The sequence below is a fragment of the Carcharodon carcharias genome (assembly GCF_017639515.1).
Source record: "Carcharodon carcharias isolate sCarCar2 chromosome 37 unlocalized genomic scaffold, sCarCar2.pri SUPER_37_unloc_2, whole genome shotgun sequence".
Classification (NCBI taxonomy): Eukaryota; Metazoa; Chordata; class Chondrichthyes; order Lamniformes; family Lamnidae; genus Carcharodon; species Carcharodon carcharias.
The window spans coordinates 444,336-472,263 of NW_024470767.1; the positions used below are offsets into that span (position 1 = coordinate 444,336).

The window sequence follows — 27,928 nt, forward strand, 5'->3', positions numbered from 1 at the left end:
GGGAGAGAGAGAGAGAGAGAGAGGGGGGAGAGTGGGAGAGAGAGGGGGGGGAGAGAGAGAGAGAGGGGGAGAGTGGGAGAGAGAGAGAGAGAGTGGGGGAGAGAGAGGGGGGGAGAGAGAGAGAGATGGGGGGGAGAGTGGGAGAGAGAGAGAGGGGGGGAGAGAGAGAGGGGGGGAGAGAGAGAGTTGGGGGAGAGTGGGAGAGAGAGAGAGCGACGTTTCTCCTCTGAGCCTTGACTGATATTTTACAGTTGTGGCACATGTTTCTACCAATTGCTCTTCTGGTTCATTTCCAAACTCTGTTGATCCTTTGCAGCTCCTGATCTGACATGGTCCAAACAGAAAAGCTGGACTTGGCTCTCCTCTCTCCACAGATACTGATCGAGCTGTATGTGCCTGCAGCTTTCGAGGAACTTGCTTACAGCATGGCCGTGTCTGGTCGGCCGGCTGTTCAGTGCTCAGTTACCCCAAGTCACAGCCCCCTAGTCAGCGAGGGTGGGGGGGAATAATCAGGCAGGGTTCCTGCTCCCAGATAGCAAACTGATGGAGGGAAGTGAGAAAGACAGATAGTGAGGGGAGGGTGAGAGAGAGAGGAGGGTGGGGAGGGAGGGCGAGAGAGAGGGAGGGGGGACAGCAAGGGGGGGGTCGACTGTGCAGGTGCAACAAATCCTTTGGTTCCTGGAACACGGAATGAAAAGGTCAGAGTCACCTGGAACCCATCTGTATACCAGGGGATGGGGGTGGGGATGGGCGTGTTGAAGTGCTGAATCCCTACAGGGGGCAGTTTATTGAAGAGAGAAAGGACACCCCGTTGTTAAAAAATCAGAACTTTAATACAACGATAGGAGGTGGAGAGAGGGTGAGAGTGACGGCTGTGAATTGGCTCAGGTTAGAATTTGAACTCCTTGTACTTCTTGGTACTGCGGCTGCTGTCTGCTGGCTGTGCTTTCCTCTTCTTTTGCTGTGAATCAAACGAGAACACGTTACAACAACTTGCATTTATATAGCACCTTCGACAGTAAAATAACTCAAGACTTCACAGGAGTGTAACCAAGCACAGACTAGGCACCAAGACCGACACAGGGAGATATTAGTGACAGGTAACTGGAAACTCGGTCAAAGAGGTCAGTTTTAAGCAGCGTCTGAGAGGAGAGAGAGAGAGAGAGAGAGGGAGGGGCAGCGAGGTTTAGGGAGGGAATTGCAAAGCTTAGGGCCCCAGGCAGCTGAAGACACAGTTGCCAATGGTGCAGCGATGAACAGAGTCTGCTATTTGTGTAGCTTTTCGTGAGCAGGTTGATGAGAGAGAAAGCTCCAATAGTGTTCATCACCCTCAGCTTACAGACTATGGCAACATTTGCAGGGATCAGCTGCAATCTCAGCACTAAGTTCCAGTAAGCCTGCTGATGAAAGAACAGGTACTATGAATAAACATGCTGAAAGCAGCCTCTTACTCAGGCAGGTTTATACTGGACCAGTGCCAGCTCTCAGGTATAATCAGGATTCGCGAGGTGACCTTGGTCTGTCCCACTTCAAATCCAGACCAATGAAGCCTCGATTAACAAGGGGGTGGGCAGGAATGTGGGGTTGAGGTTACACTCAGAGCAGCCATGATCTTATTGAATGGAGGAGCAGGATCGAGGGGCCGAATGGCCTACTTCTGCTCTGAGTTCGGACGCTCGTTATGATAACCCCACTGATTTGGGCTGAGGCCTAAATCAATAAACAAGATACTGAAGTGTCCTTCCCTGCAAGGAGTGGGGTGGACAGGAAACAGCCACAACCAGCACCCCCCCGCCCACATCCCCCCACCGCCCCCCCCCCGCCAAAACCTTCCAAAGCAGCAGACAGCAACAGGATTTACCCCCGTGCTGCAGCTGCAGGGGGCAGTGCTGGGGGAAGATCTGGCGGGGCCAGTGTCTGGGGGGAGAGTTCCATCACAGCGTACAGTTGAGGAGATGCTCTTACCTTCTGTTTGGCCGCGTGCTCTGCGACCATGTCACTGAAGTCCTCCTTCTCGACCTGGGCCTGCTGCTCCCGGACTCGCTCCTCATATTTCTGGGTCATGGCCATGGGGTCAAGCTCCAGCTCCTCGGGTGCTAGTGCCACCTCGATGCCCTGGGTCTCAGGGGCTGGCCCTTTGCGACTCATCACCTATCGGACACAGCAACACAACACAGTTAGGTAGCCAGAGGAAGTGCCAGCGGCAGACGGTCTAAAGGATAGAAAGCAATGGCATCCCCTGCAACTGGACAGAGGGGATGGGTGTCCCACTGCACTAACTAGGACCCCACTGGTGGAATCAGGCTCATGTGCAGCATAGGCTAGATAGGCTGAATGGCCTGGTGCGGTGATGTGTTTGCTGGGACAGGCTGGGGGGGGGTGGTGGTAGCTGAAGTCTCTGCCTCCCAGCGTCTCCCAAATCCAATGCTTTCCCCCCCCGGTTTCCAAAAGGTCCCGTCTGGGAAAAGGAACAATCTGATCACCAGGGGAGGCACTGACTGTCTGCGAAGAATCTGCTGATCTGCTCCTCTCATCAGCGCAGAGATGGTGGGGAAATTCTTGTGGTTCACTCTGTCACTGAGGGATGGATGACTCAGGGTGTTTATCCAGGCTGGAATGCTAAGTGCTACACTATTACACTCCGTGTTACACTGTTTTATCCACTAACACTCTCAACAAGGGAACAATACAGATTTTTTAATAAAACAGCAATCAGCACACACAGCGGAGACATTTACCCAGCGCTAAAAATAGCACTTGGAAAGTTGTAACTAAGATAGAGCTGAGAGCCACAAAGACACAGTCACTCCACGCACACAGAGCCCTGAACTGGTTCACAATACACACACATCCCACAATTATATCCTTGCAGGAGCCTCCCTCCACACTCCCAAACCCCAAAACCCCCCCCCCATCCAGCTTGCTCACCAACTCTCTCAATTAACCCATGAGAAAGCTTCACTCAAAGACAACCTGAATCTCTCCAGCTCCTGTCACCGCTCTGGGACATCCCAAAGCGTTTCAGAGAGAGACAATCACTGTTGTAATGTAGGAAACTCAGCAGCCAATTTACACACAGCAAGATCCCACAAACAGCAACGTGATAATGACCCAGATCCATCTGTTGGTTGGGATATCTATTAGGCCCAGTGATTGGATTGTGGAGCTGAAGTCTCTGGAGTGAGATCTCGACCCACAATGTCCTGACTCCAAGGTGACAGCTGCTACTTCAGATAGCTGTATTTTTGTTCTGGGCATCAATTGCCTGCAAGTCTCCTGAAAGTGTGTCAACTCCAGAAATATCCAACACCGCCAGCTCAGCCAATATGATCCAGAGCAGGAACTGCAGCTGATTTCTGTTCCGTCCCTAACTCAGGCAGTGGTGTGTGGGGGTATGTGTGTGTGTGGGTGGGTGGGTATGTGTGAGTGAGTGAGTGAGTGAGTGAGTGAGTGTGAGTGTGTGTGTGTGTGTGAGAGTGTCGGTGTGTGGGTGGGTGGGTGAGTGTGTGTGTGAGTGAGTGTGTGTGTGTGTCGGTGAGTGTGTGTGTGTCGGTGAGTGTGTGTGTGTCGGTGAGTGTGTGTGTGTCGGTGAGTGTGTGTGTGTCGGTGAGTGTGTGTGTGTGTCGGTGAGTGTGTGTGTGAGTGAGTGAGTGAGAGAGTGAATATGTGTGTGTGTGTGTGTGTCGGTGTGTGTGTGTGTGGGGGGGTGTCGGTAGGTGTGTGTGTGAGAGTGTGTGTATGTGTGAGAGTCGGTGGGGGGGGGTGTGTGTGTGTGTGTGTGTGTGTGTGTGTCGGTGGGGGTGTGTGTGAGTGTCGGTGGTTGTGTGTGTGTGTGTGGGTGTGAGAGTGTGTGTCGGTGGGGGTGTGTGTGTGAGTGTGTGTGTGTGTGAGAGAGTGTGTGAGAGTGTCAGTGGGTATGTGTGTGTGAGTGTGTGGATGTGTGTGTATGTGTGTGTGTGTGTGTGAGTGTGTGTGAGTGTTGGTGGGTTGTGTGTGTGTGAGAATGAGTGTGTGTGAGCGTCAGTGTGTGTGTGTGTGGGTGTGTGTGTGTGGGTGTGTGTGTGTGCGCGCGAAAGAGTCGGTGTGTGTGTGTGTGTGTGTGTGTGTGAGAGAGAGAGTGTGTGTGTGTGTGTGCGCAAGAGTGTGTCTGTGGGTGTGTGTGTGTGTGTGTCGGTGGGGGTATGAGAGTGAGTGAGTGAGTGTGTGTGTGTGTGTGTGTGTGTGTGTGTGTGTCTGTCTGAGTGTGTGTATGTGTCTGCGTGCGCATGCACATGTCTGGGTGCACACATGCACGTGTGTGGCTAGGAAAATAGGAATTAGGAGCAGGAATAGGCCATTCAGCCCTTCCAGCCTGCTCTGCCATTCAATAAGATCATGGCTGATCTGGTTGTGGTCTGAACTCCACTTTGCCATCTGCCTCCCCATAACTCTCAACTCCCCTGCTTATCAAAACTCTGCATATATTCAAGACAGAGTTAGACATGAGCCAGCCTCCACTGCTCTCTGGGGAAGAGAATTCCATAGACTAATAATCCTCAGAGAAAAAAAAATTCTTCTCATCTCCATCTTAAATGAAGACCTCCTATCCTTAAACGGTGTGCCCTGGTTCTAGTCTCTTCCACAAGAGGAAACATCCTCCAGGTATCCACCCTGCCAAATATCCTCAGGATCTGATATGTTTCAATAAGATGGTCTCTCATTCTTCTAAACTCCAATGGGTACAGGCCCAGCCTGCACAACCTTTCATAAGATTATCCCTTCATTCCAGGAATCAATCAAGTGAACCTTCTCTGAACTGCTTCCAAAGATATCCTTCTTCAAACGAGAAGACTAAAACTGTACACAGATGTGGTCTCACCAGCACCCTGTACAGCTGCAGTAAAACATCCCTACTTTTAAATCCCATTCCCCTTGGAATGAACAGCAACATCCCATTTTCCTTCCTAATCTCTTGCTGTACCTGCAGATTAACTTTTCCTGATTCATGCACCAGGACACCCAGATCCCTCTGTACCTCAGAGTTCTGCAATCTCTCTCTCCATTTAAATAATCTGCTGCTTTTCAATTCTTCCTGTCAAAGTGGAGTGGTTCACATTTTCCCACATTATACTCCAATTTTTTGCCCACTCACTTAACCTATCGATGTCCCTTTGCAGACTCTACTTCTTGACAACTTACATTCCTACATATCTTGGTGTCATCAGCAAATTTAGCTACCATACATTCACTTCCTTCATCCAAATCGTTGATGTGGATGGTAAATGGTTGAGACTCCAGCACTGATCCCTGTGGCACTCCACTAGTTCCCAGCGTGTTGACCTGAAAATGACCCATTAATCCCGACTCTGCTTCTGTGAGCCAACCAATCCTCTATCCAAGGATCCTCGTCTCTTTTGCCCTGTTCGTCTTCATCGCTTTCCATTTCTCTCCTGGTGTTTGACAAGGTGTTTACTAAAACCCGCTTTCACAGCCATATCTCCTTTCTCAGTGACTGTCTCCGTCTCCGACTTATCCCATGTGGATTTCAACTGAAGTTCCATCCCTCATGTTCTGAACCCACCCAGGATTACAGGTATCTCTGGGACATACAACCCTCCTCGGACTGCTGTTCTCACCGCATCCTGAGATGCACACTCAGTGCCATGCGCCGCCATATGAACACACTCGACCTCTCCCTCCAGCAGCACCGGCTCACCCTATTTCTAAGCTGCCCGTGCCCCCAATTTCATTTTATTCTTCGTCTCATCCGATGCCTCAACAAGAAACTTTGTCTCTTTCTTTCAGGTGCAAAGGAACACAAGCTCCAACAACTCATTGATACCAACACCCATCCAGCACTCTCCACCCCTTTCCATCCCTCTGACCCCATCCCATCTTCTAATCCCAACCCCGGCCATATATTCACCATACCCCCTGACCTTCCCCTCTTCGATGCTGAACGTTCAGCGCTCAGCAAAGGACTCAGTTTCATACCCTTATGCCCTCACCTCAATGAATTTCGGGCTCGGCACGATGCTGAACTCTTCTTCCGCCGCCTTTGTCTCCGTGCTCACTTCTTTGGGCAGGAGTCCTCTCCCTGTTCAACGGATCCTTTTACCCACCTCCAATATTCTCCCTCCACCTGAACCCCTCCCACTGGCTTCTCACCTTCTCTTGATCTTTTCATTGAGAACTGTCGGTGTGACATTGACCGCCTCAATTTCTCTGCTCCTCTCACCCATTCTAACCTGTCTCTCTCTGAACTTGCTGCACTCTGTTCTCTCAGGTTCAACCCTGACTTTGTTATCAAACCCGCTGACAAGGGTGGTGCTGTTGTTGTCTGGCGCACTGACCTCTACCTCACGGAGGCTGAGCGTCAACTCGCAGACGCTTCCTCCTACCTCTCCCTGGACCATGACCCCACCACTGAACATCAAGCCATTGTTTCCAGGACTGTCACTGACCTCATCTCCTCTGGGGATCTTCCTCCCACAGCTCGCAACCTGATAGTCTCCCAACCTCGGACGGCCCACTTCTACCTCCTACCCAAAATCCACAAACAGGAATGTCCCAGTAGACCGATCGTGTCAGCTTGCTCCTGCCCCACGGAACTAATTTCTTCCTATCTTGACTCCGTTCTCTCTCCCCTTGTCCAGTTTCTTCCCACCTATACCTGCAATTCCTCTGATGCCCTACATCATGTCAACAATTTCCAGTTCCCTGGCCCTAACCGCTTCCTCTTCACCATGGACGTCCAATCCCTCTACACCTCCATCCCCCACTGGGATGGTCTGAGGGCTCTCAGCTTCTTCCTTGAACAGAGGCCCAAACAATCCCCATCCACCACTACTCTCCTCCGTCTGGCTGAACTTGTTCTCTCACTGAACAATTTCTCCTTTAACTTGTCTCACTTCCTCCAAATAAAAGGTGTGGCTATGGGTACCCGCATGGGTCCCAGTTATGCCTGTCTCTTTATGGGGTATGTGGAACATTCCTTGTTCCAGTCCTACTCTGGCCCCCTCCCACAACTCTTTCTCCGGTACATCGATGATTACTTCGGTGCTGCTTCATGCTCTCGTCTGGACCTGGAAAAATTTATTAAGTTTGCTTCCAATCTCCACCCCTCCATCATTTTCACATGGTCCATCTCTGACACTTCCCTTCCCTTCCTTGACCTCTCTGTCTCAATTTCTGGTGATAGACTGTCCACCAATATCCATTACAAGCCGACCGACTCCCACAGCTACCTCGACTACAGCTCCTCACACCCCGCTTCCTGTAAGGACTCCATTCCATTCTCTCAGTTCCTTCACCTCCGTCGCATCTGTTCCGATGATGCTACCTTCAAAAACAGTGCCTCTGACATGTCCTCCTTCTTCCTTAACCAAGGTTTCCCACCCACTGTGGTTGACTGGGCCCTCAACTGTGTCCGGCCCATCTCCCGCGCATCTGCCCTCACACCTTCCTCTTCCTCCCAGAACCATGATAGGGTCCCCCTTGTCCTCACTTATCACCCCACCAGCCTCTGCATTCAAAGGATCATCCTCCGCCATTTCTGCCAACTCCAGCATGATGCCACCACCAAACACATCTTCCCTTCGCCCCACCCTGACAGCATTCTGTAAGGACCGTTCTCTCCGGGACACCCTGGTCCACTCCTCCATCACCCCCAACACCTCATCCTCTTCGCACGGCACCTTCCCATGCAACCGCAGAAGGTGCAACACGTGCCCCTTTACCTACTCCCTGCCCACCGTCCAAGGGCCCAAACACTCCTTTCAAGTGAAGCAGCATTTCACTTGCACTTCCCTTAATTTAGTCTACTGCATTCACTGCTCCCAACGCTGTTTCCTCTACATTGGAGAGACCAAACGCAGACTGGGCGACCGCTTTGCAGAACACCTTCGGTCTGTCCGCAAGAATGACCCAGACCTCCCTGTCGCTTGCCATTTCAACACTCCACCCTGCTCTCATGCCCACATGTCTGTCCTTGGCTTGCTGCATTGTCCCAGTGAAGCTCAACGCAAACTGGAGGAACAATACCTCATCTTCCAACCAGGCACTTTACAGCCTTCCGGACTGAATATAGAGTTCAACAACTTTAGGTCATGAACTCTCTCCTCCATCCCCACCCCCTTTTTTAAAATCCCCTTTTCTCATTTTTATCCACTTATTTTTATTCATTTATCCATAGTTTTATCCCCCCTTCTGTTCCATTTTTTATCCTTTGTCCCCCACCACTGCCTCCTCCAATCCCCCACAGGGCCGTCTGTTACTTGGTCCATGTTGTTCTTTCACACAATCCTACCCTTGTTCTGCTATTATCACATTCTGCTTTCTTACTGTTATGCCACTATCAGCACCTTTCTTAGCACCAACCACTGCCATTAACACTCCCTTTGTCCCTTAGATCTGACATCTTTGTCAATCTCTCCTTTGCCTCCATCTATCGCTGACCTTCTATCCAACTCCAGCTGCCCCAGCCTCCCTCAAACAGTATAAGTTTCATCACAGCTCTGAAGAAGGGTCACATGGACTCAAAATGTTAACTCTGTCTCTCTCTCTCTCCACAGATGCTGTCAGACCTGCTGAGTTTTTCCAGCATTTTCTGTTTTTGTTTCAGATGTTCAGCATCTGCAGGATTTTGCTCTTCATCCTCTATCCATGCTAACATGAAATCTTATCCTGTAAATGTCTTCTGGAAATCCAAGTACACCACATCTACAGGTTCCCCTTTATCCACCTTGCTTGTTACTTCCTCAAAGCTGATTTTCTAACTATCCTGCTGCAACGTCCTTGATGAAGGATTCTAGTACTTTCCCTATGACAGATATTAGGCTCACTAGCCTATAGTTTCCTGCACTCTGTATTACATTCACTATCTTCCAATCCACCGGAATCCTTCCAGAATCCAAGAAATTTTGGAAGATTGTAACCAATGCATCCACTATCACTGCAGCCACTTCTCTGAAGACCTGAGAATGCAGGCCATCTGGTCCAGGGATTTTCCAGCCCATCTTTTGTGTGTGTGTGTGGATGCGTCCGCATGCACGTGTACAGCGGGGCTCAGTACCACACTGTGTGTGTGTGTGTGTGTGTGTGTGTGTGTGTGGATGCGTCCGCATGCACGTGTACAGTGGGGCTCAGTACCACACTGTGTGTGTGTGTGGATGCGTCTGCATGCACGTGTACAGTGGGGCTCAGTACTACACTGGGCAGGACCAGCTAATTCAGCAGAGGCTGGGGGTGGAACGTGGACCTCTCCTTACTACGCACTGGGTCGAGATGCAGTGATTTTGTGTCAGTCGCGTGGGAGTGGCTTCATTCAAACAGCTCAGCCGAGCTCCACGCAACACTCAATGGGGGGGGGGGGCCTGTCCCGCCGGTTGCTGTTAGTTACTACGTCCACAGTGCGATAAGCAAGGACTCACCGCTGACATGTCGTAGATGTGTGTCGAGCCCATCATGGCTCCCCCTATTGTTGCTGTCCTCTTCTCTGGCACTGGAATGTACAGCTGGGGTGTGTCGCCACTGTGTGGGGAAAGAAGCAGAACGTCCAATCAGAATGGCACTGTGCTCGAGAGATCCCACCCACTGCTGCCTAGACCCCGCCCCCCTGTCAGCCAGGTCCCTACCCCCTCCACCCCCCATGCTCCCCCAGCTCAGCCGCGCGCCCCCAATGCCCACATCAAGCAGTTTGGTGGCCCCGACTCACCATGATGTAGCCACAGGATAAGCGATTCCCTGCCCCATGCTCTATAATCACAGCAATCTCCCAGTGCTGGAAAGAGCTCACAGTTAAACTGCATATCCTCAAATTCTCAGCTCCTCCTTCAGGATCACCCTCCTTTTCACTTTCACTCATCCTGCTTGTAGTCACTTTAGCAAGGAGGAAAGTGTGTCACTAAAATGGGTGAGAGCCAGACTCTGAATCAGAGAAAGGGGGAAGATCGAAACACTCCCTGTCTGAAGGTGCTGCCTGTGATCAGGGTACAGTTTCACACTCCCTGTCTGAAGGTGCTGACTGTGATTAGGGTACAGTTTCACACTCCCTGTCTGAAGGTGCTGACTGTGATCAGAGTACAGTTTTATACTCCCTGTCTGAAGTTGCTGACTGTGATTAGGGTAGTTTTACACTCCCTGTCTGAAGGTGCTGACTGTGATTAGGGTACAGTTTTACACTCCCTGTCTGAAGGTGCTGGCTGTGATCAGAGTACAGTTTTACACTCCCTGTCTGAAGGCGCTGACTGTGATTAGGGTACAGTTTTACACTCCCTGTCTGAAGGTGCTGGCTGTGATCAGGGTACAGTTTTATACTCCCTGTCTGAAAATGTTGGCTGTGATTAGGGTACAGTTTTACACTCCCTGTCTGAAGGTGCTGACTGTGATCAGGGTACAGTTTCACACTCCCTGTCTGAAGGTGCTGATTGTGATCAGGGTACAGTTTCACACTCGCTGTCTGAAGGTGCTGACTGTGATTAGGGTACAGTGTCACACTCCCTGTCTGAAGGTGCTGGCTGTGATCAGGATACAGTTTCACACTCCCTGTCTGAAGGTGCTGTGATCAGGGTACAGTTTCACACTCCCTGTCTGAAGGTGCTGACTGTGTTTAGGGTACAGTTTTACACTCCCTGTCTGAAGGTGCTGACTGTGATTAGGGTACAGTTTCACACTCGCTGTCTGAAGGTGCTGACTGTGATTAGGGTACAGTTTTACACTCCCTGTCTGAAGGTGCTGACTGTGATTAGGGTACAGTTTCACACTCGCTGTCTGAAGGTGCTGACTGTGATTAGGGTACAGTTTCACACTCCCTGTCTGAAGGTGCTGACTGTGATTAGGGTACAGTTTCACACTCGCTGTCTGAAGGTGCTGTCTGTGATCAGGGTACCACTTTCACAGGAACATTGCAGTTATTCTCTCGCCCTGGTGAACATGTCAGTGTATTGAACAAGTTGCTAATCCAGGCTCTGCCCTCCACCTCTCCCAGTCTCCAGCATAGATTCTTAATCAATTCTCCACTGCTTTCCGAACGCCAGGAGTTTGAGGCCAGTTTGAGGCCATACTCCACCGACAACACCCTCCCCATACCCCCAAACCTGGCCTCACCCTTTCCCTCACACAGCTCTTACCCATCCATGGCTTCTTCAATCTTCTTCTTCCTCAGTTCAATGAGTTCTGGGGTCTCCATTCCCGCAGGGACAGAGGAGAAGCCCCCTGGTGTAATCAACCCACTGCAGAGAGAGAGAGACAGACAGAGAAAGGTCAGAGACAGAGACAGAGATCATTTATAGATAGACTAACCTCCTGCTTACCAAGCAGGGGAGATGGGAGAGTCGCCGGGAGAACGCTGGGATAGTCGAGTCTGGAGATGATGAAGGCATGGGTGAGGGCTTCAGCAGCCGATGAGCTGAGACGGGGGTGAATCCGGGCGATGTTACGGGGGTGGAAATGGGCGAATAGGAGGTCGGAAGCTCATCCCCGGGTTCGAATGTGACACTGAGGCTGTGAACAGACTGGTTTAATCTCAGACTGTTCCCGGGGGGGAGAGAGGGATGGAGCTGGTCCCTAGGGAATGGAGATTGGAGCAGGGACTGAAAACAATGGCTTCAGTCTTCCCCATATTGAATCGGAGGACATTTCTGACCATCCAGGACTGGACGTCGGATAAGCAGCCGGACGATTCAGAGAGAGCGGAGGGGTGGAGGGAGCTGGTGGTGAGGGGCCGCTGGGCGAGGGAGCTGGTGGTGAGGGACCGCTGGGCGAGGGAGGGAGGGAGGTGAGGGGGTGGGGGGGGGAGGGAGGTGAGGGGGTGGGTGGGGTGGGGGGGGAGGGAGGTGAGGGGGTGGGTGGGGTGGGGGGGAGGTGAGGGGGTGGGTGGGGTGGGGGGGAGGGAGGTGAGGGGGTGGGTGGGGGAGGTGAGGGGGTGGGTGGGGGAGGTGAGGGGGTGGGTGGGGGAGGTGAGGGGGTGGGTGGGGGAGGTGAGGGGGTGGGTGGGATGGGGGGGGGAGGGAGGTGAGGGGGTGGGTGAGGGAGTTTACCGACAGGTTAACCAGCTGGAAATCCGCATATTGCCACGTCAGCCAAGAATTTGGGTTGTGCCAATCACAAGCTCTGCTACTTTAATCTCTCAGTGTAACATTGGCAGGGGAGGGAAGGGCTGCAATGCTCACCCTTTGTCCATTCTCACCATGAAAAGCCACAGAGTTCTAGATACACAAGGTCATTACACACTGGCCAGTTTGTCACTTCAGGAGGAGCTGCAATTACACCCCCACCCCCCCTCCCCCCCGATCCTCAACGTTCACATCCTCAAACCAAACTACAGCATTTCATTGTCCTTCCAAGAACTTGGTACTGTCTTGGAAGAAGCATCTTGAGCTGACATCATCTGGATGCAGTACTGGTGGGGACAGGTCTGTCACTGTATAACACTGGCGTACAGTACTGGTGGGGACGGGTCTGTCACTGTATAACACTGGCGTACAATACTGGTGGGGACTGGTCTGTCACTGTATAACACTGGCATACAGTACTGGTGGGGACGGGTCTGTCACTGTATAACACTGGCGTACAGTACTGGTGGGGACGGGTCTGTCACTGTATAACACTGGCGTACAATACTGGTGGGGACTGGTCTGTCACTGTATAACACTGGCATACAGTACTGGTGGGGACGGGTCTGTCACTGTATAACACTGGCGTACAGTACTGGTGGGGACAGGTCTGTCACTGTATAACACTGGGGTACAGTACTGGTGGGGACAGGTCTGTCACTGTATAACACTGGCGTACAATACTGGTGGGGACTGGTCTGTCACTGTATAACACTGGGGTACAGTACTGGTGGAGACTGGTCTGTCGCTGTATAACACTGGGGTACAGTACAGGTGGGGACGGGTCTGTCACTGTATAACACTGGGGTACAGTACTGGTGGGGACGGGTCTGTCACTGTATAACACTGGGGTACAGTACTGGTGGAGACTGGTCTGTCGCTGTATAACACTGGAGTACAGTACTGGTGGGGACAGGTCTGTCACTATAACACTGGGGTACAGTACTGGTGGGGACAGGTCTGTCACTGTATAACACTGGGGTACAGTACTGGTGGGGATGGGCAGTGCACACTCGGTAACTGACTCCGTGCCTCTGGAGGGTGTTGCCGAGGGGCAGAGGCAGATGGATTTTTACTAGGCAAGGCAATCGAAGGTTATCGGGGTGAGATGGGAATGTGGAAATCGAAACACAAGATGATCAGCCATGATCTTATTGAACGGCGGAGCAGGCTCGAGGGGCTGAATGGTCTGCTCCCGCTCCTATTTCTTATGACAAGTGGTGAGGGGAGGGGCATGCGAGGCTAAGGATCAACCCTTGGTGGACACCAGAGGTGATGGTGTGGGGGCAGGAAGACAGGCCATTGCTGGCGATTCACTGGCGATCAGATGTGTATAGATGGAACCAGGTGAGAGCAGTCCCACCCAGCTGGACGGCAGTGGAGCGGTGTTAGAGGCGGACGGTGTGGTCAACCATGTCAGGGGCTGCAGACAGGTCGAGGAGCATGAGGGGCAGTCACATAATGACAGCCCCACATCATGAAGACATGGACCACCCAGCCAGCCAGCCAGCCAGCCAGCGACCACTCCATGGTCAGAGCCCCTCCCTCCCAATCGCTCCCAAGTCACTACCTGTCAGCAGGTGTGATGAAGCCAGTGTCGTCTGGTTTATCTTCATCGCTCTCATCTTCCTCCTCCTCTTCCTCTGAGGACTCTTCATCAGAAGGCTCCAGCTCACCCCAGGGGGTCCGATCCAGCTCCTCCTCCTCAGTCTTTGCCTGTGAAGGAAGATCAGAAACCTCAACACAGGAACAGGAGGCGGCCATTCAGCCCATCTAGCCTGCTACACAGGAATAGGCCATTCAGCCCATCTAGCCTGCTACACAGGAACAGGAGGAGGCCATTCAGCCCATCTAGCCTGCTACACAGGAACAGGAGGAGGCCATTCAGCCCATCTAGCCTGCTACACAGGAACAGGAAGAGGCCATTCAGCCCCTTGAGCCTATTCTGCCATTGAATGAGATCACAGCTGATCTGTACCTTAACTCCATCTACCCACCTCGGTTCCATAACCTTTAATCCCCTTATCCAACAAAAATCTATCAATCTCAGTGCCGACATTTCCAACTGACCCCCAACCTTGGCAGCTGTTTGGGGGAGAGAGTTCCAGATTTCCACTCTCCTTTGTATGAGGAAGTGCTTCCTGACATCACCCTGAACGGCCTGGCTCCCATTTTAAGGTTCTGCCCCCTTGTTCTGGACCCCACCCACCCCCGCCTCCACCATAGGAAATAGTTTCTCTCTATCAACCCCATTGAATCCTCTAATCATCCCCTCGATTAGATCCCCCCTTAACCTTCTATACTCAAGGTGATACAAGCCTAGTCTGTGAAACATAATTTCACCTTCTGAGCCTCAACGAATAAAATCTTATTTTATTTAATGTTAAATTTGTGACATTAACTTAAGAGTTCACAAAGCGGAGAAAATGATGTGCTTTCTTAAAACCAAATCCCAAAATTCACAAAGGTAGCGTCGGGGCTACTGCTAAACTCTCTCATCTCATCTAAACAAGATCTCATCTCTCTCTGTGCACAAACTGGAGGGCAGGGATCAGTCTGGGCCAGGATCAGTCGCCCCTGTATTCATGGTGCGTACAGCATGTTCTGGAGGTGATCGAGGGAAGCCCTGTCAGCGTGAATCCACCGAGACTTACCTGAAATTCCAGGGAATTGGTTCCAAAGACATCGCCATACAGGGGTTTCCCAGTTTCATCGACAGGCGGCTTTCCCCATCCACCTGCGTGATAGCCAAAGGAGCAGCTCTGCGAAGGGGACAACGCACGAGACTTACACAGCGAGAACATTTCCACAAAATTAAAACAATAGGTTAACGGACCTGACTCATCGCAACGCAGGCAGACATGCAACGGAACATCTCCCCCCACCCCACCTCCCCCTCCCACCCCCCTGACAATTCTCTTCAACCTGTGTCCCACTGGTTACCGACCCACCTCCCCCCAAGGAAACACCTTCTCCTTACTTACTGTGTGGAAACCCCTCGACTGGTTCAGGGCATTGACAAGCACACCATGACAAATCGCAATAGAACAGATTAGCCTGCGCCCACCACCCCCCCCCCAACCCACGTTTCAGTCTCAGCGCATCAAGCCTCTGTCAACGACCGTCGTACGACGGACTTACCTCCGGGATCGGCGAGTTTAAGCCAGGAATTTTGAGATTGGGATAGGATGGTGGAGGGCCGTACCTCTGCATGGCAATCAGCCAGGGGGGAGGGACCTTGTGTGCGTTCTGTGGAAGAGACAAAATAACTGGAGTTAGCAGCGGGGCTGTTACAAAGAAGCTACCTCGGAAACAGAGAGAAACTCCCATGCGGAACAACTTGGATTTGACTTGAGATTTTAACGTCCGAAAACGCTTCACATGGAGCATAAGCCGGACGACGTTCACACCGAGACTCGTGAGGAGATATTAGGACAGACGAGGAAGGCTTTTAGGGGCGTCGTCAAGGGGGAGAGGTGGGGGAGAGCGTTAAGGCAGGAATTCCAGAGATAAGGGTTCAAGCAGCTGAAGGCCAGAATTAGAGGAGGGTAGAGATGTCAGGGTGAAGGGAGGGCTGCTGGGCGGGCAGGGGTGGGGGGGTGGGGGGGGGAGGTGAGGGGGTGGGCGGGTGGGGGGGGGAGGTGAGTGGGTGGGTGGGGTGGGGGGGAGGTGAGGGGGCGGGTGGGGTGGGGGGGAGGTGAGGGGGTGTGTGGGGTGGGGGGGGGAGGGAGGTGAGGGGGTGGGTGGGGAGGTGAGGGGGTGGGTGGGGTGGGGGGGGAGGGAGGTGAGGGGGTGGGTGGGGTTGGGGGGGGAGGTGAGGGGGCGGGTGGGGGGGGAGGGAGGTGAGGGGGTGGGTGGGGTGGGGGGGGGGGAGGTGAGGGGGTGGGTGGGGAGGTGAGGGGGAGGGTGGGGTGGGGGGGGGGTGAAGGGGCGGGTGGGGTGGGGGGGGAGGTGAGGGCGTGGGGGGGGAGGTGAGGGGTGGGTGGGGTGGGGGGAGGTGAGGGGGTGGGTGGGGGAGGTGAGGGGGTGGGTGGGGGGGGGTGGGGGAGGTGAGGGGGTGGGTGGGGGGGGGTGGGGGAGGTGAGGGGGTGGGTGGGGTTGGGGGGGAGGTGAGGAGGCGGGTGGGGGGGGGAGGTGAGGGGGCGGGTGGGGGGGGTGGGGGAGGTGAGGAGGCGGGTGGGGGGGGAGGGAGGTGAGGGGGCGGGTGGGGGGGGAGGGAGGTGAGGGGGTGGGTGGGGGGAGGGAGGTGAGGGGGTGGGTGGGATGGGGGGGGAGGGAGGTGAGGGGGCGGGTGGGATGGGGGGGGAGGGAGGTGAGGGGGTGGGTGGGGGGAGGGAGGTGAGGGGGTGGGTGGGATGGGGGGGAGGGAGGTGAGGGGGTGGGTGGGGGGAGGGAGGTGAGGGGGTGGGTGGGATGGGGGGGAGGGAGGTGAGGGGGGGTGGGTGAGGGGAGGTGAGGGGTGGGTGGGGGGGGGGGGGGGAGGGGGTGGGTGGGGGGGGGGGGGTGGGGGGGGGGGGGGGGGGGGTGAGGGGAGGGTGGGGTGTGGGGAGGTGGGGGGTGGTGGGGGGGGGAGGTGAGGGGGGGGTGGGGGGGGGAGGTGAGGGGGCGGGTGGGTGTGGGGGAGTGAGGGGGGTGGGTGGGGGGGGGAGGGAGGTGAGGGGGCGGGTGGGGGGGGGGGAGGTGAGGGGGCGGGGTGGGGGGGGGAGGTGAGGGGGGGCGGGTGGGGTGTGGGGGAGGTGAGGGGGTGGGTGGGGGGGGGAGGTGAGGGGGGGGTGGGGGGGGGAGGTGAGGGGGCGGGTGGGGGGGGTGAGGGGGCGGGTGGGGGGGGTGGGGGAGGTGAGGGGGGGGGGTGGGGGGGGGGGGGGGGAGGTGAGGGGGCGGGTGGGGGGGGGTGGGGGGTGGTGGGGGGCGGGTGGGGTTGGGGGGGAGGTGAGGGGGCGGGTTGGGGGGGGGAGGTGAGGGGGCGGGGTGGGGTTGGGGGGGAGGTGAGGGGGCGGGTGGGGGGGTGGGGGAGGTGAGGGGGGGGGTGGGGGGGGGGTGGGGGAGGTGAGGGGGTGGGTGGGGTGGGGGGGAGGTGAGGGGGTGGGTGGGGAGGTGAGGGGGTGGGTGGGGTGGGGGGGAGGTGAGGGGGTGGGTGGGGGGGGGTGGGGGAGGTGAGGGGGTGGGTGGGGGGGGTTGGGGGAGGAGGGGGGCGGGTGGGGGGGGGTGGGGGAGGTGAGGGGGCGGGTGGGGGGGGTGGGGGGAGGTGAGGGGGGTGGGTGGGGTGGGGGGGAGGTGAGGGGGTGGGTGGGGGAGGTGAGGGGGTGGGTGGGGGGGGTGGGGGAGGTGAGGGGGTGGGTGGGGGGGTTGGGGGAGGTGAGGGGGCGGGTGGGGGGGGGGTGGGGGGAGGTGAGGGGGTGGGTGGGGTGGGGGGGAGGTGAGGGGGTGGGTGGGGTGGGGGGGAGGTGAGGGGGTGGGTGGGGTGGGGGGGAGGTGAGGGGGTGGGTGGGGGGGGGGGGGAGGTGAGGGGGTGGGTGGGGTGGGGGGGAGGTGAGGGGGTGGGTGGGGGGGGGTGGGGGAGGTGAGGGGGCGGGTGGGGGGGGTGGGGGAGGTGAGGGGGCGGGTGGGGTTGGGGGGGAGGTGAGGGGGCGGGTTGGGGGGGGGAGGTGAGGGGGCGGGTGGGGTTGGGGGGGAGGTGAGGGGGTGGGTGGGGTGGGGGGGAGGTGAGGGGGTGGGTGGGGGAGGTGAGGGGGTGGGTGGGGGGGGGTGGGGGAGGTGAGGGGGCGGGTGGGGGGGGTGGGGGAGGTGAGGGGGCGGGTGGGGTTGGGGGGGAGGTGAGGGGGCGGGTTGGGGGGGGGAGGTGAGGGGGCGGGTGGGGTTGGGGGGGAGGTGAGGGGGCGGGTTGGGGGGGGGAGGTGAGGGGGCGGGTGGGGTTGGGGGGGAGGTGAGGGGGCGGGTTGGGGGGGGGAGGTGAGGGGGCGGGTTGGGGGGGGAGGTGAGGGGGTGGGTGGGGTGGGGGGGGAGGGAGGTGAGGGGGTGGGTGGGGTGGGGGGGGGAGGGAGGTGAGGGGGTGGGTGGGGTGGGGGGGGAGGGAGGTGAGGGGGTGGGTGGGGTGGGGGGGAGGTGAGGGGGTGGGTGGGGTGGGGGGGAGGGAGGTGAGGGGGTGGGTGGGGGAGGTGAGGGGGTGGGTGGGGGAGGTGAGGGGGTGGGTGGGGGAGGTGAGGGGGTGGGTGGGATGGGGGGGGAGGGAGGTGAGGGGGTGGGTGAGGGAGTTTACCGACAGGTTAACCAGCTGGAAATCCGCATATTGCCACGTCAGCCAAGAATTTGGGTTGTGCCAATCACAAGCTCTGCTACTTTAATCTCTCAGTGTAACATTGGCAGGGGAGGGAAGGGCTGCAATGCTCACCCTTTGTCCATTCTCACCATGAAAAGCCACAGAGTTCTAGATACACAAGGTCATTACACACTGGCCAGTTTGTCACTTCAGGAGGAGCTGCAATTACACCCCCACCCCCCCCTCCCCCCCGATCCTCAACGTTCACATCCTCAAACCAAACTACAGCATTTCATTGTCCTTCCAAGAACTTGGTACTGTCTTGGAAGAAGCATCTTGAGCTGACATCATCTGGATGCAGTACTGGTGGGGACAGGTCTGTCACTGTATAACACTGGCGTACAGTACTGGTGGGGACGGGTCTGTCACTGTATAACACTGGCGTACAATACTGGTGGGGACTGGTCTGTCACTGTATAACACTGGCATACAGTACTGGTGGGGACGGGTCTGTCACTGTATAACACTGGCGTACAGTACTGGTGGGGACGGGTCTGTCACTGTATAACACTGGCGTACAATACTGGTGGGGACTGGTCTGTCACTGTATAACACTGGCATACAGTACTGGTGGGGACGGGTCTGTCACTGTATAACACTGGCGTACAGTACTGGTGGGGACAGGTCTGTCACTGTATAACACTGGGGTACAGTACTGGTGGGGACGGGTCTGTCACTGTATAACACTGGCGTACAATACTGGTGGGGACTGGTCTGTCACTGTATAACACTGGGGTACAGTACTGGTGGAGACTGGTCTGTCGCTGTATAACACTGGGGTACAGTACAGGTGGGGACGGGTCTGTCACTGTATAACACTGGGGTACAGTACTGGTGGGGACGGGTCTGTCACTGTATAACACTGGGGTACAGTACTGGTGGAGACTGGTCTGTCGCTGTATAACACTGGAGTACAGTACTGGTGGGGACAGGTCTGTCACTATAACACTGGGGTACAGTACTGGTGGGGACAGGTCTGTCACTGTATAACACTGGGGTACAGTACTGGTGGGGATGGGTCTGTCACTGTATAACACTGGGGTACAGTACGGGTGGGGACAGGTCTGTCACTGTATAACACTGGGGTACAGTACTGGTGAGGGCAGGTCTGTCACTGTATTACAGTGCTGCAGTTCTGATACGCTATTTGCGAGACGAACATTCTCATTCCCATGTGCTAAGAAACTATTGCTTTGACCTTCCTGAGGCAGATTCGAGGTATTCCAAGGGGAACTGGATTTCTATCTGAAAGAGAGAATGTGCAAGGTTACAGGGATAAGGCAGGGGAGTGGGACTAGGTGGAATGCTCCCTGAGAGCCAGTACAGACTCAATGGGTTGAATGGCCTCCTCCTGCACTGTAAAGATACTGTGATTTAGCGTGAAAGTGGGAAGAAAACACTTACAGCTCCCACAGGCATTCCGAGGGCCAGTCTCAGCTCGTCCGACAAATCTCCAGGCTTCTTCTCCTTTAGCCGAGTCTCAAACTCTTTCCCCTGTCAAATCCAACCAAGAAAGCACATTCTCCATGAGTCAGGGAATCAATCCACTCCAAAACACACCAGCCTACACTCAGAGCAACACTTTTATAAATGGCATCATCAGTACAGGAAAATACCCCCAAGGTGCTTGACTGAGCCACTTAAAGAGTTATCAGGCTCGGGGGGAGCCAATGGAGTAGTGGTATTGTCACCGGACTAGTAATCCAGAGACCCAGGGGAATGCTCTGGGGACCCGGGTCCGAATCCCACCACAGCAGACGGTGGGATTCAACTGAATAAAAATCTGGAATGAGAAGTCTAACACTTATCATGGAGCCATTGTCAATTGTTGTAAAAACCCATCTGCTTCACTAATGAACCCACAGCAATGCGGTTGACTCCTAAACAGGCCACTCAGTTTTTTATCAAACCGCTACAAAAAAAGAAACGAAACCAGACAGAGCAACAGTCATCCTCACGGAATCATCCCTGGGTATGTCCTGTCCCGCCGGTAGGACAGGCCCAGCAGAGGCACAGTGGGGTACAGTCAGGAAGGAGTTACCCTGGGAGTCCTCATGAAGTCTCACGGCATCAGGTCAAACACGGACAAAGAAACCTCCTGCTGATTATCACCTTAACGCCCTCCCTCAGCTGACGGACACCACTTGGAGGTATGTACTCTGGGTGGGGGACGTCAATGTCCATCATCAAGAGTGGTTCGGTAGCACCACTACTGACCGAGCTGGCTGAGTCCTAAAGGACATAGCTGCTGGAACAATGAGGCAAAAACCTCACCAACCTACCTGTCACAGATGCAACAGTATCGGTAGGAGTGATCACCACCACTGTCATTGTGCAGACAAAGTCTCGCCTTCACATTGAGGATACCCTCCATCGTGTTGTGTGGCACTACCACCGTGCTAAATGGGATAGATTTCAAACAGATCCAGCAACTCAAGGCTGGGCATCCATGAGGTGCTGTGGGCCATCAGCAGCAGCAGAATTGTACTCGAACACAATCTGTAACCTCATGGCCCAGCATATCCCCCACTCTACCATTACCATCAAGACAGGGGATCAACCCTGGTTCAATGAAGAGTGCAGGAGGGCATGTCAGGAGCAGCACCAGGCATACCTAAAAATGAGGCGTCAACCTGGTGAAGCTATAACACAGGACTACTTGTGTGTCAAACAGTATAAGCAGTAAGTGATAGACAGGGCTAAATGATTCCACAGCCAACAGATCAGATCTAAGCTCTGCCGTCCTGCCACATCCAGGTTGGGAGGGAGGGGAGTGAGGGGAGGGTGGGTGGGAGGGAGAGAGAGAGGAGGGAGTGGGAGGGGAGGAGAGAGAGGAGGATGGAGAGAAAGAGTGGATAGAGAGTGGGGATCGAAAGAGAGGATGGAGAAAGAGGATGGAGAGGGATAACAGAGATAGGGAGGGTTGTAGGGGCTGGAGGAGGTTACAGAGATAGGGAAGGGTGTAGGGGCTGGAGGAGGTTACAGAGATAGGGAGGGTTGTAGGGGCTGGAGGAGGTTACAGAGATAGGGAGGGGTGTCTGGGCTGGAGGAGGTTACAGAGATAGGGAGGGGTGTAGGGGCTGGAGGAGGTTACAGAGATAGGGAGGGTTGTAGGGGCTGGAGGAGGTTACAGAGATAGGGAGGGTTGTAGGTGCTGGTGGAGGTTACAGAGATAGGGAGGGTTGTAGGGGCTGGAGGAGGTTACAGAGATAGGGAGGGTTGTAGGGGCTGGAGGAGGTTACAGAGAAAAGGAGGGTTGTAGGGGCTGGAGGAGGTTACAGAGATAGGGAGGGTTGCAGGGGCTGGAGGAGGTTGCAGAGATAGGGAGGGGTGTAGGGGCTGGAGGAGGTTACAGAGATAGGGAGGGTTGTAGGGGCTGGAGGAGGTTACAGAGATAGGGAGGGGTGTAGGGGCTGGAGGAGGTTACAGAGATAGGGAGGGTTGTAGGGGCTGGAGTAGGTTACAGAGATAGGAAGGATTGTAGGGGCTGGAGGAGGTTGCAGAGATAGGGAGGGTTGTAGGAGGTTATATAGATAGGGGTGAGGAATGATTTGAAGCAGGATAGGAATTTTAAAATCGAGGGATTGGCAGACCAGGAGCCAGTGTAGGTCGATAGGTGCAGGAGGTGCTGGGAGGATGGGACGAGGTGTGAGTTCGGACATGAGGTGCGTAACACAGCTGGAGGTTTCAGGCTGAACTCTTCCGGGACAGCCTGCAAGTTTCTATAACCCAGGACGGCTGCGAACACCTGGTTCCAACTGCTTTCTGCAAACACCTGCCAATTACTTAGAAATCAGGCTGTGGCCACTCAGCCCATCATTCCTGTGCTGGCTCATTGAAAGATCTATTCATTTGGTCCCATTACCACCAACACCACCCTCCCTCTTTCCCCCCCCGCCGAGTCCTGCAAATTTCTCCTTTTCTCCAATCCCCCCTTTTGAAAGTTCCTCTTGAATCTGCTTCCACCGCCCTTTCAGGCAGTGCCTTCCAGATCACAAGTCACTGGCTCTTTTGCCAATTCCCTTCACTCTGTGTCCCTCTGACCCTCGTGCCAGTGGAAACTGTTGCTCCTTATTTACTCTCTCGACAACGTTCAGGACTTTAATATCGTTTTCAACCCAAACGCAAAAATGATGGTGGAATGCCCGGGGAGTAAGCGGTGTGTGTCCCTAACAGCCACAAGTGGTGCTCTGTTAGTAGCAAGGGCCCTGCAATAAACTGATTAGTAAGGAGCAATTAGAAGGTCATAATGCAATTAGAGAGATATACATTCATCAGGTATCTACCTTGTATCACTTTTACAACAGTTACCTGCACTTGCCAAGATTAGATAACAGGCTGTGAACAAGGCAATGTGCTGATCATGTACAGTGTGTCACTTCAGAGGAAATACTTCCTTATCAACTGAGATTGAGAACAGGAAGCAGGACAAATAACTGACATATCTGCTGTAAAGCAGCTGCCAATTTATACACAACAAAATTCCACAAACAGCAATCTGATCATGACCTGGATCATCTGTTTTCAGTGATGTTGGCTCAGGGATAAATGTTAGCCCCAGGACCAGAGACTTGGGGGAGGGGCGAGGATCAATGCGCTCCCTCAGCACTTACCCTCTGACAGTGCGGCGCTCCCTCAGCACTGACCCTCTGACAGTGCGGCACTCCCTCAGCACTGACCCTCCGACAGTGCGGCGCTCCCTCAGCACTGACCCTCCGACAGTGCGGCACTCCCTCAGCACTGACCCTCCGACAGTGCAGCGCTCCCTCAGCACTGACCCTCGGACAGTGCGGCGCTCCCTCAGCACTGACCCTCCGACAGTGTGGCGCTCCCTCAGCACTGACCCTTTGACAGTGCGGCGCTCCCTAAGCACTGACCCTCCCACAGTGCGGCGCTCCCTCAGCGCTGACCCTCCGACAGTGCGGTGCTCTCTCAGCGCTGACCGTCCGACAGTGCGGCGCTCCCTCAGCACTGACCCTCTGACAGTGCGGCGCTCCCTCAGCACTGATCCTCTGACAGTGCGGCGCTCCCTCGGCACTGACCCTCCGACAGTGCGGCACTCCCTCGGTACTGACCCTCCGACAGTGCGGTGCTCCCTCAGTACTGACCCTCCGACAGTGCGGCACTCCCTCAGCGCTGACCCTCCGACAGTGCGGCGCTCCCTCAGCGCTGGAATCCTGAGGCGCCAGTTACATCCCAGGTTCACCCCCACCCAAACATCCAAAATGAATGCCCCTGTAGAGGCAATGGGACTGCAGCACTTGTAACAGAAAGCAGCTTTACCTCATAGTACAGGTCTCCGTGAATGGTCAGTTTGGGCTTGGTTTGCCACTTGAAGAACGCATCGTGCAGCTTCTGATAGTCAATATCAATTTTACCCATTTTCGGGCGAACTTTCTCCCTCATTTTGGTCTTCATGGTTTTCTGCTCTTCCTGTGGATGGATGACACACACACACACACACGCACACATTTAGAATGCAGTGTTTCTCCCCCAGACTGCTGGGGCTCATTCATGCAGCTGCTAACCCCATTAACCAGCCGCTCCCTGCTTTTACTGCCTGCCTACCCAGCTTGCAGACACTGGGGATCAGCCCAGGCCTGGGCTGTCCCTGTGTCCGACTGGAGTCTGGCGCTGGGGCCCACTACCCTTCTGATTCAGAGGGTGGGGCAGCTGCTCACTCAGCCACTCAGTGTAGGTCATTTTGGCCTGAGGAAGGTTTTGTGGCGCAGTGCATTAGCACTCCTGCCTCTGAGCCAGAAGACCTGGGTTCGAGTCCTGCTCCAGGACTCGATGGTCAATGAAATGGCAATCATCACACAGCCAGTCAGGGTGAGAATTAACCTGCAAATCCTTCTAACACGCCAATGGCAGGTGGAAAGAGTGGGATGGACAGAAATTAGAGTCTCGAACATCACTCTCCGCAGCTCCAGACTACCACGTGCATGGAAAAAGTGCACATTAGCACAGCAACTCGGGCTCCCTGAGTGAACTGTAACACAAACACACATAACTGTGCATGTGTGAGACTGATAGGAGCGGCAGTACATTCTGGGATTCGGTTTGTATTTCAAGTGGGGGTTGTGGGAGCTGGAGAGTGGGCTCTGCAAAGCAAGAATACCCTGGTCTGTACGGCTGTGTCGCTGACTTGGGGGGGGGTGGTCGTCGAGCCATGGTTTGAGCACCATAAGCCGACTTTAAGCTGATCAGTTGGTGATGTAGTCCCAGAGTCGGGAAGGATTGACAGAGGACAGCAGGGACCTCTGGTGGCTGAGACACTGGGACTGCAAGTTCAGCAAACCTGGAGGTTTCAGAGAGTAACTCACCTCAACACTCATCAGAAACCAAGGCCTTCTATCAAATCAGGAGGTGACACTGCTGTCCTCTCTCTCTCTCAGAGCGCCCCACACCTTCCCACAGAGAGTGCAACTCTACTCAACAAGCCCCCACCCCCAGCCAGTCGTCCTGCTGATATAGTAATCTCACTGCTGCTCGCTCTGGCGTGCTCCCCATAAACACCGGGACTACTCAGGCATGAGATGCATCACCAGTAACCTCAGCCTTCCGCTGCTGTCGTTTCTATAAGGAATCTAAGAGGCTAGACCTTGTACAATTCATGCACAATTCTCTCCAGGATTCACAAACACGCCCCACCGCAGCTACCCCCACCCCTCATTACCCCAGCCCGCCCCTTTGCAATTGGCTCTCGCTCGCGTTTACCTTCTCCTGCAGAGCTTCCCGCATCTCCTGGATTCCGGTGCGTCGGATAAACTCGGGCAGCTCGAAGGGCGGCTTCTCAATGCCCCGCTTGCCCTGGAGGTACTTGCGCTTGAAGCACCAGTGTCGGGGCACAGGTACCGAGTTGCGGGTGGCCTTCAGGTGAACCAACAGCTTCGGGTCGTGCGCTGTGACGTCGTGCATCTCCACCACATCTGGACGGGCCACCAGCTGCGGGGTCAAAGGTCAGGTTAAGGGTCAGCGCAAGCAAGAGGAGAACATTTACCCCGATTCCCCACCCAGTCTGAGACGCACCCGCCTGTCAATCAGCAGCCAGAAGAGAGAGGGGTAAAGACACTGACCCCTCCAGTTACAATGGTGGGTCCCACCTGAGACTGTTGTGTATTCAGTGTTAGGTACAGGAGGAGGCCATTCAGCCCTTCGAGCCTGTTACACAGGAACAGGAGGAGGCCATTCAGCCCCTCGAGCCTGTTGCACAGGAACAGGAGGAGGCCATTCAGCCCCTGAGCCTGTTACACAGGAACAGGAGGAGGCCATTCAGCCCCTCGAGCCTGTTGCACAGGAACAGGAGGAGTCCATTCAGCCCCTCGAGCCTGTTGCACAGGAACAGGAGGAGGCCATTCAGCCCCTCGAGCCTGTTACACAGGAACAGGAGGAGGCCATTCAGCCCCTCGAGCCTGTTACACAGGAACAGGAGGAAGCCATTCAGCCCCTTGAGCCTGTTACACAGGAACAGGAGGAGGCTATTCTGCCTCCTGGAGCCTGTTACACAGGAACAGGAGGAGGCCATTCAGCCCTTCAAGCCTGTTACACAGGAACAGGAGGAGGCCATTCAGCCCCTCGAGCCTGTTCCACCATTCAATTAGATCATAGCTGATCTGTATCTTAACTCCATCTACCCACCTTGGTTCTGTAACCCTTAATCCCCTCACCCAACAAAAATCTATCCAGCCCAGTTTTGACATTTTTAATTGACCTCCAATCTTGGCAGCTTTTTATGGGAGAGAGTTCCGGATTTCCGGATTTCCACTCCTCTTTGTGTGAGGAAGTGCTTCCTGACATCACCCCTGAACAGCCTGGTTCGAATTTTCAGGTTCTGCCCCCACCCCCTCCCACGACAAGAGGCAATAGTTTCTCTCTAATGACACTATTGAATCCTTTAATCATCTCAATTAGATCACCCTCCATTAGATCCCCCCCTTTATCTTTCTACAGTCGAGGGAATACAAGCTCTAGTCTGCGTGACCCACCCTCGTAATTTAACCCTTTCAGCCCCGGGACCATGCTGGTGAATCTGCGCTGAGCCCCCCCTCCAGGGGCAATATCTCCTCCTTGAGCGGGGCAGGGCCCAGGACTGATCAGTGGCTCTGGATGGGGGTCTGAGCAGAGCTTCATATAAACTGTAACCTAACGTCCAGCCCGTTGTATTCCAGCCACTGAGATAAAGGGCAGCAGTCCATTTGGCTTGTGATTACTTTTTGTATCTGTCCACTCACTTCTAGTAACGTCTATACATGCGACACCCAAATCCCTGTTCTTCTGCTTTTAGTTACTTGAAGAACCTTTTGCTTCAGTTTTGTTTGCACTTCAGTCCCACTCTCCTGATCTATGGACACCCGGTGCGGAGGGGGGAGTGGGAGGGAGGAGGACCTCCTCGTGAACCAACCAAGTTGGCCAATAACAAGTCCAGGCAGCGGGCGATTGAGGGGATCGTCCCACCTGACGGTGTACCCCTCTTCCGCGGCTACGTTTGTGGCCGGGGGTCCCTGCAAAAGGGAGTTGCGGTGTCTGCTGGCACTGTCGAGACCTTCCGCACTCGGTGGGCACCGTGGGGACTGGGCTGCTTTATGAACCCCTTTTGATCGCATTTTGATTGAATGTTGGTAAGTTTCCGTTGAATTTTGTCTTGTGTTTGTGCAATTTCCTTTTTCTTGTGTTTGTGCAATTTCCCTTTAAGGGGCTGACTTTTAATTTGTTCCCGATTATGTCAATTTAGTTTATCTGGTCTGACTGGAAAGAGTCACAGCTGCCAGTTCCGACCCATTCAAATATCTTGGATCCAAAGTGGAATAGAATGATCTCTCAGAAACCCACACTGGTTTCCATCTGCATCCCTCTGTGTCTTCTTGCTTCCAGCTGCAGTTTTAACCATTCCTATTTCCTCTTCCTGCTCGACTCTGTATCAAGCTCTTGCTGCCACAGCAGGAGGCAGTGAGAGAGATCACATAAGCTGGTGGCTGTTCACAGTGTGCCAGTGTCACAGAGGCTGGAGGGGTCAGCCAGCCTGTGTATCGGGGAGGGGCTAATCAAGGAGCAGACCCTCGTGCTGTCTGCAACACTGCAGACACCAAACCCACTGCTGGGCGCCAAAGGCCACCTCAGAGCCTCCAGTGATATCCAAGGGCCCTGTATGTCTCCCTCTCAAACAAACACAACCAACACAGTCTCACAGAGCCTCCAGCAATGCCCAGGGTCCTTCATACACACCCTACCCACAACTCTCAGTCTGTAGTAACTCCCAAGGCTCACTGTCTCTACCCTCACAGTCTCTACATACACACTGTCTCACAGAGTCTCCAGTAATATCCCAGGACTGAGTGTCTCCACATTTCACACTCTCTCTCTCTACACACCGAGACAGTCTGGGACAGAGTATTCAGTAATATCCCAGGGCTGAGTGTCTCTATGTTTCACACTCTCTCTCTTTACACACCGAGACAATCTGGGACAGAGTATTCAGTAATATCCTAGGGCTGAGTGTCTCTATGTTTCACACTCTCTC

General features: G+C 54.8%; 1 protein-coding gene across 2 annotated transcripts in view; it reads right to left on the reverse strand.

The window, feature by feature from the left end:
* Nucleotides 1-811: 811 nt before the first annotated feature.
* sf3b2 (splicing factor 3b, subunit 2) overlaps nucleotides 812-27,928 on the reverse strand; it is a 110,471-nt gene continuing 83,354 nt past the window's right edge. For both annotated transcript variants that reach the window (XM_041182042.1, XM_041182040.1), the window contains 10 exons: nucleotides 25,129-25,356; nucleotides 23,692-23,841; nucleotides 19,813-19,902; nucleotides 15,234-15,341; nucleotides 14,747-14,854; nucleotides 13,663-13,808; nucleotides 11,109-11,210; nucleotides 9,411-9,510; nucleotides 1,966-2,151; nucleotides 812-961 (listed from right to left, as the gene is read on the reverse strand). In XM_041182042.1, coding sequence (XP_041037976.1) covers nucleotides 890-961; nucleotides 1,966-2,151; nucleotides 9,411-9,510; nucleotides 11,109-11,210; nucleotides 13,663-13,808; nucleotides 14,747-14,854; nucleotides 15,234-15,341; nucleotides 19,813-19,902; nucleotides 23,692-23,841; nucleotides 25,129-25,356 — 1,290 coding nt within the window. In that variant the 3' untranslated portion in view covers nucleotides 812-889. The remainder of the gene's footprint in view (nucleotides 962-1,965; nucleotides 2,152-9,410; nucleotides 9,511-11,108; nucleotides 11,211-13,662; nucleotides 13,809-14,746; nucleotides 14,855-15,233; nucleotides 15,342-19,812; nucleotides 19,903-23,691; nucleotides 23,842-25,128; nucleotides 25,357-27,928) is intronic.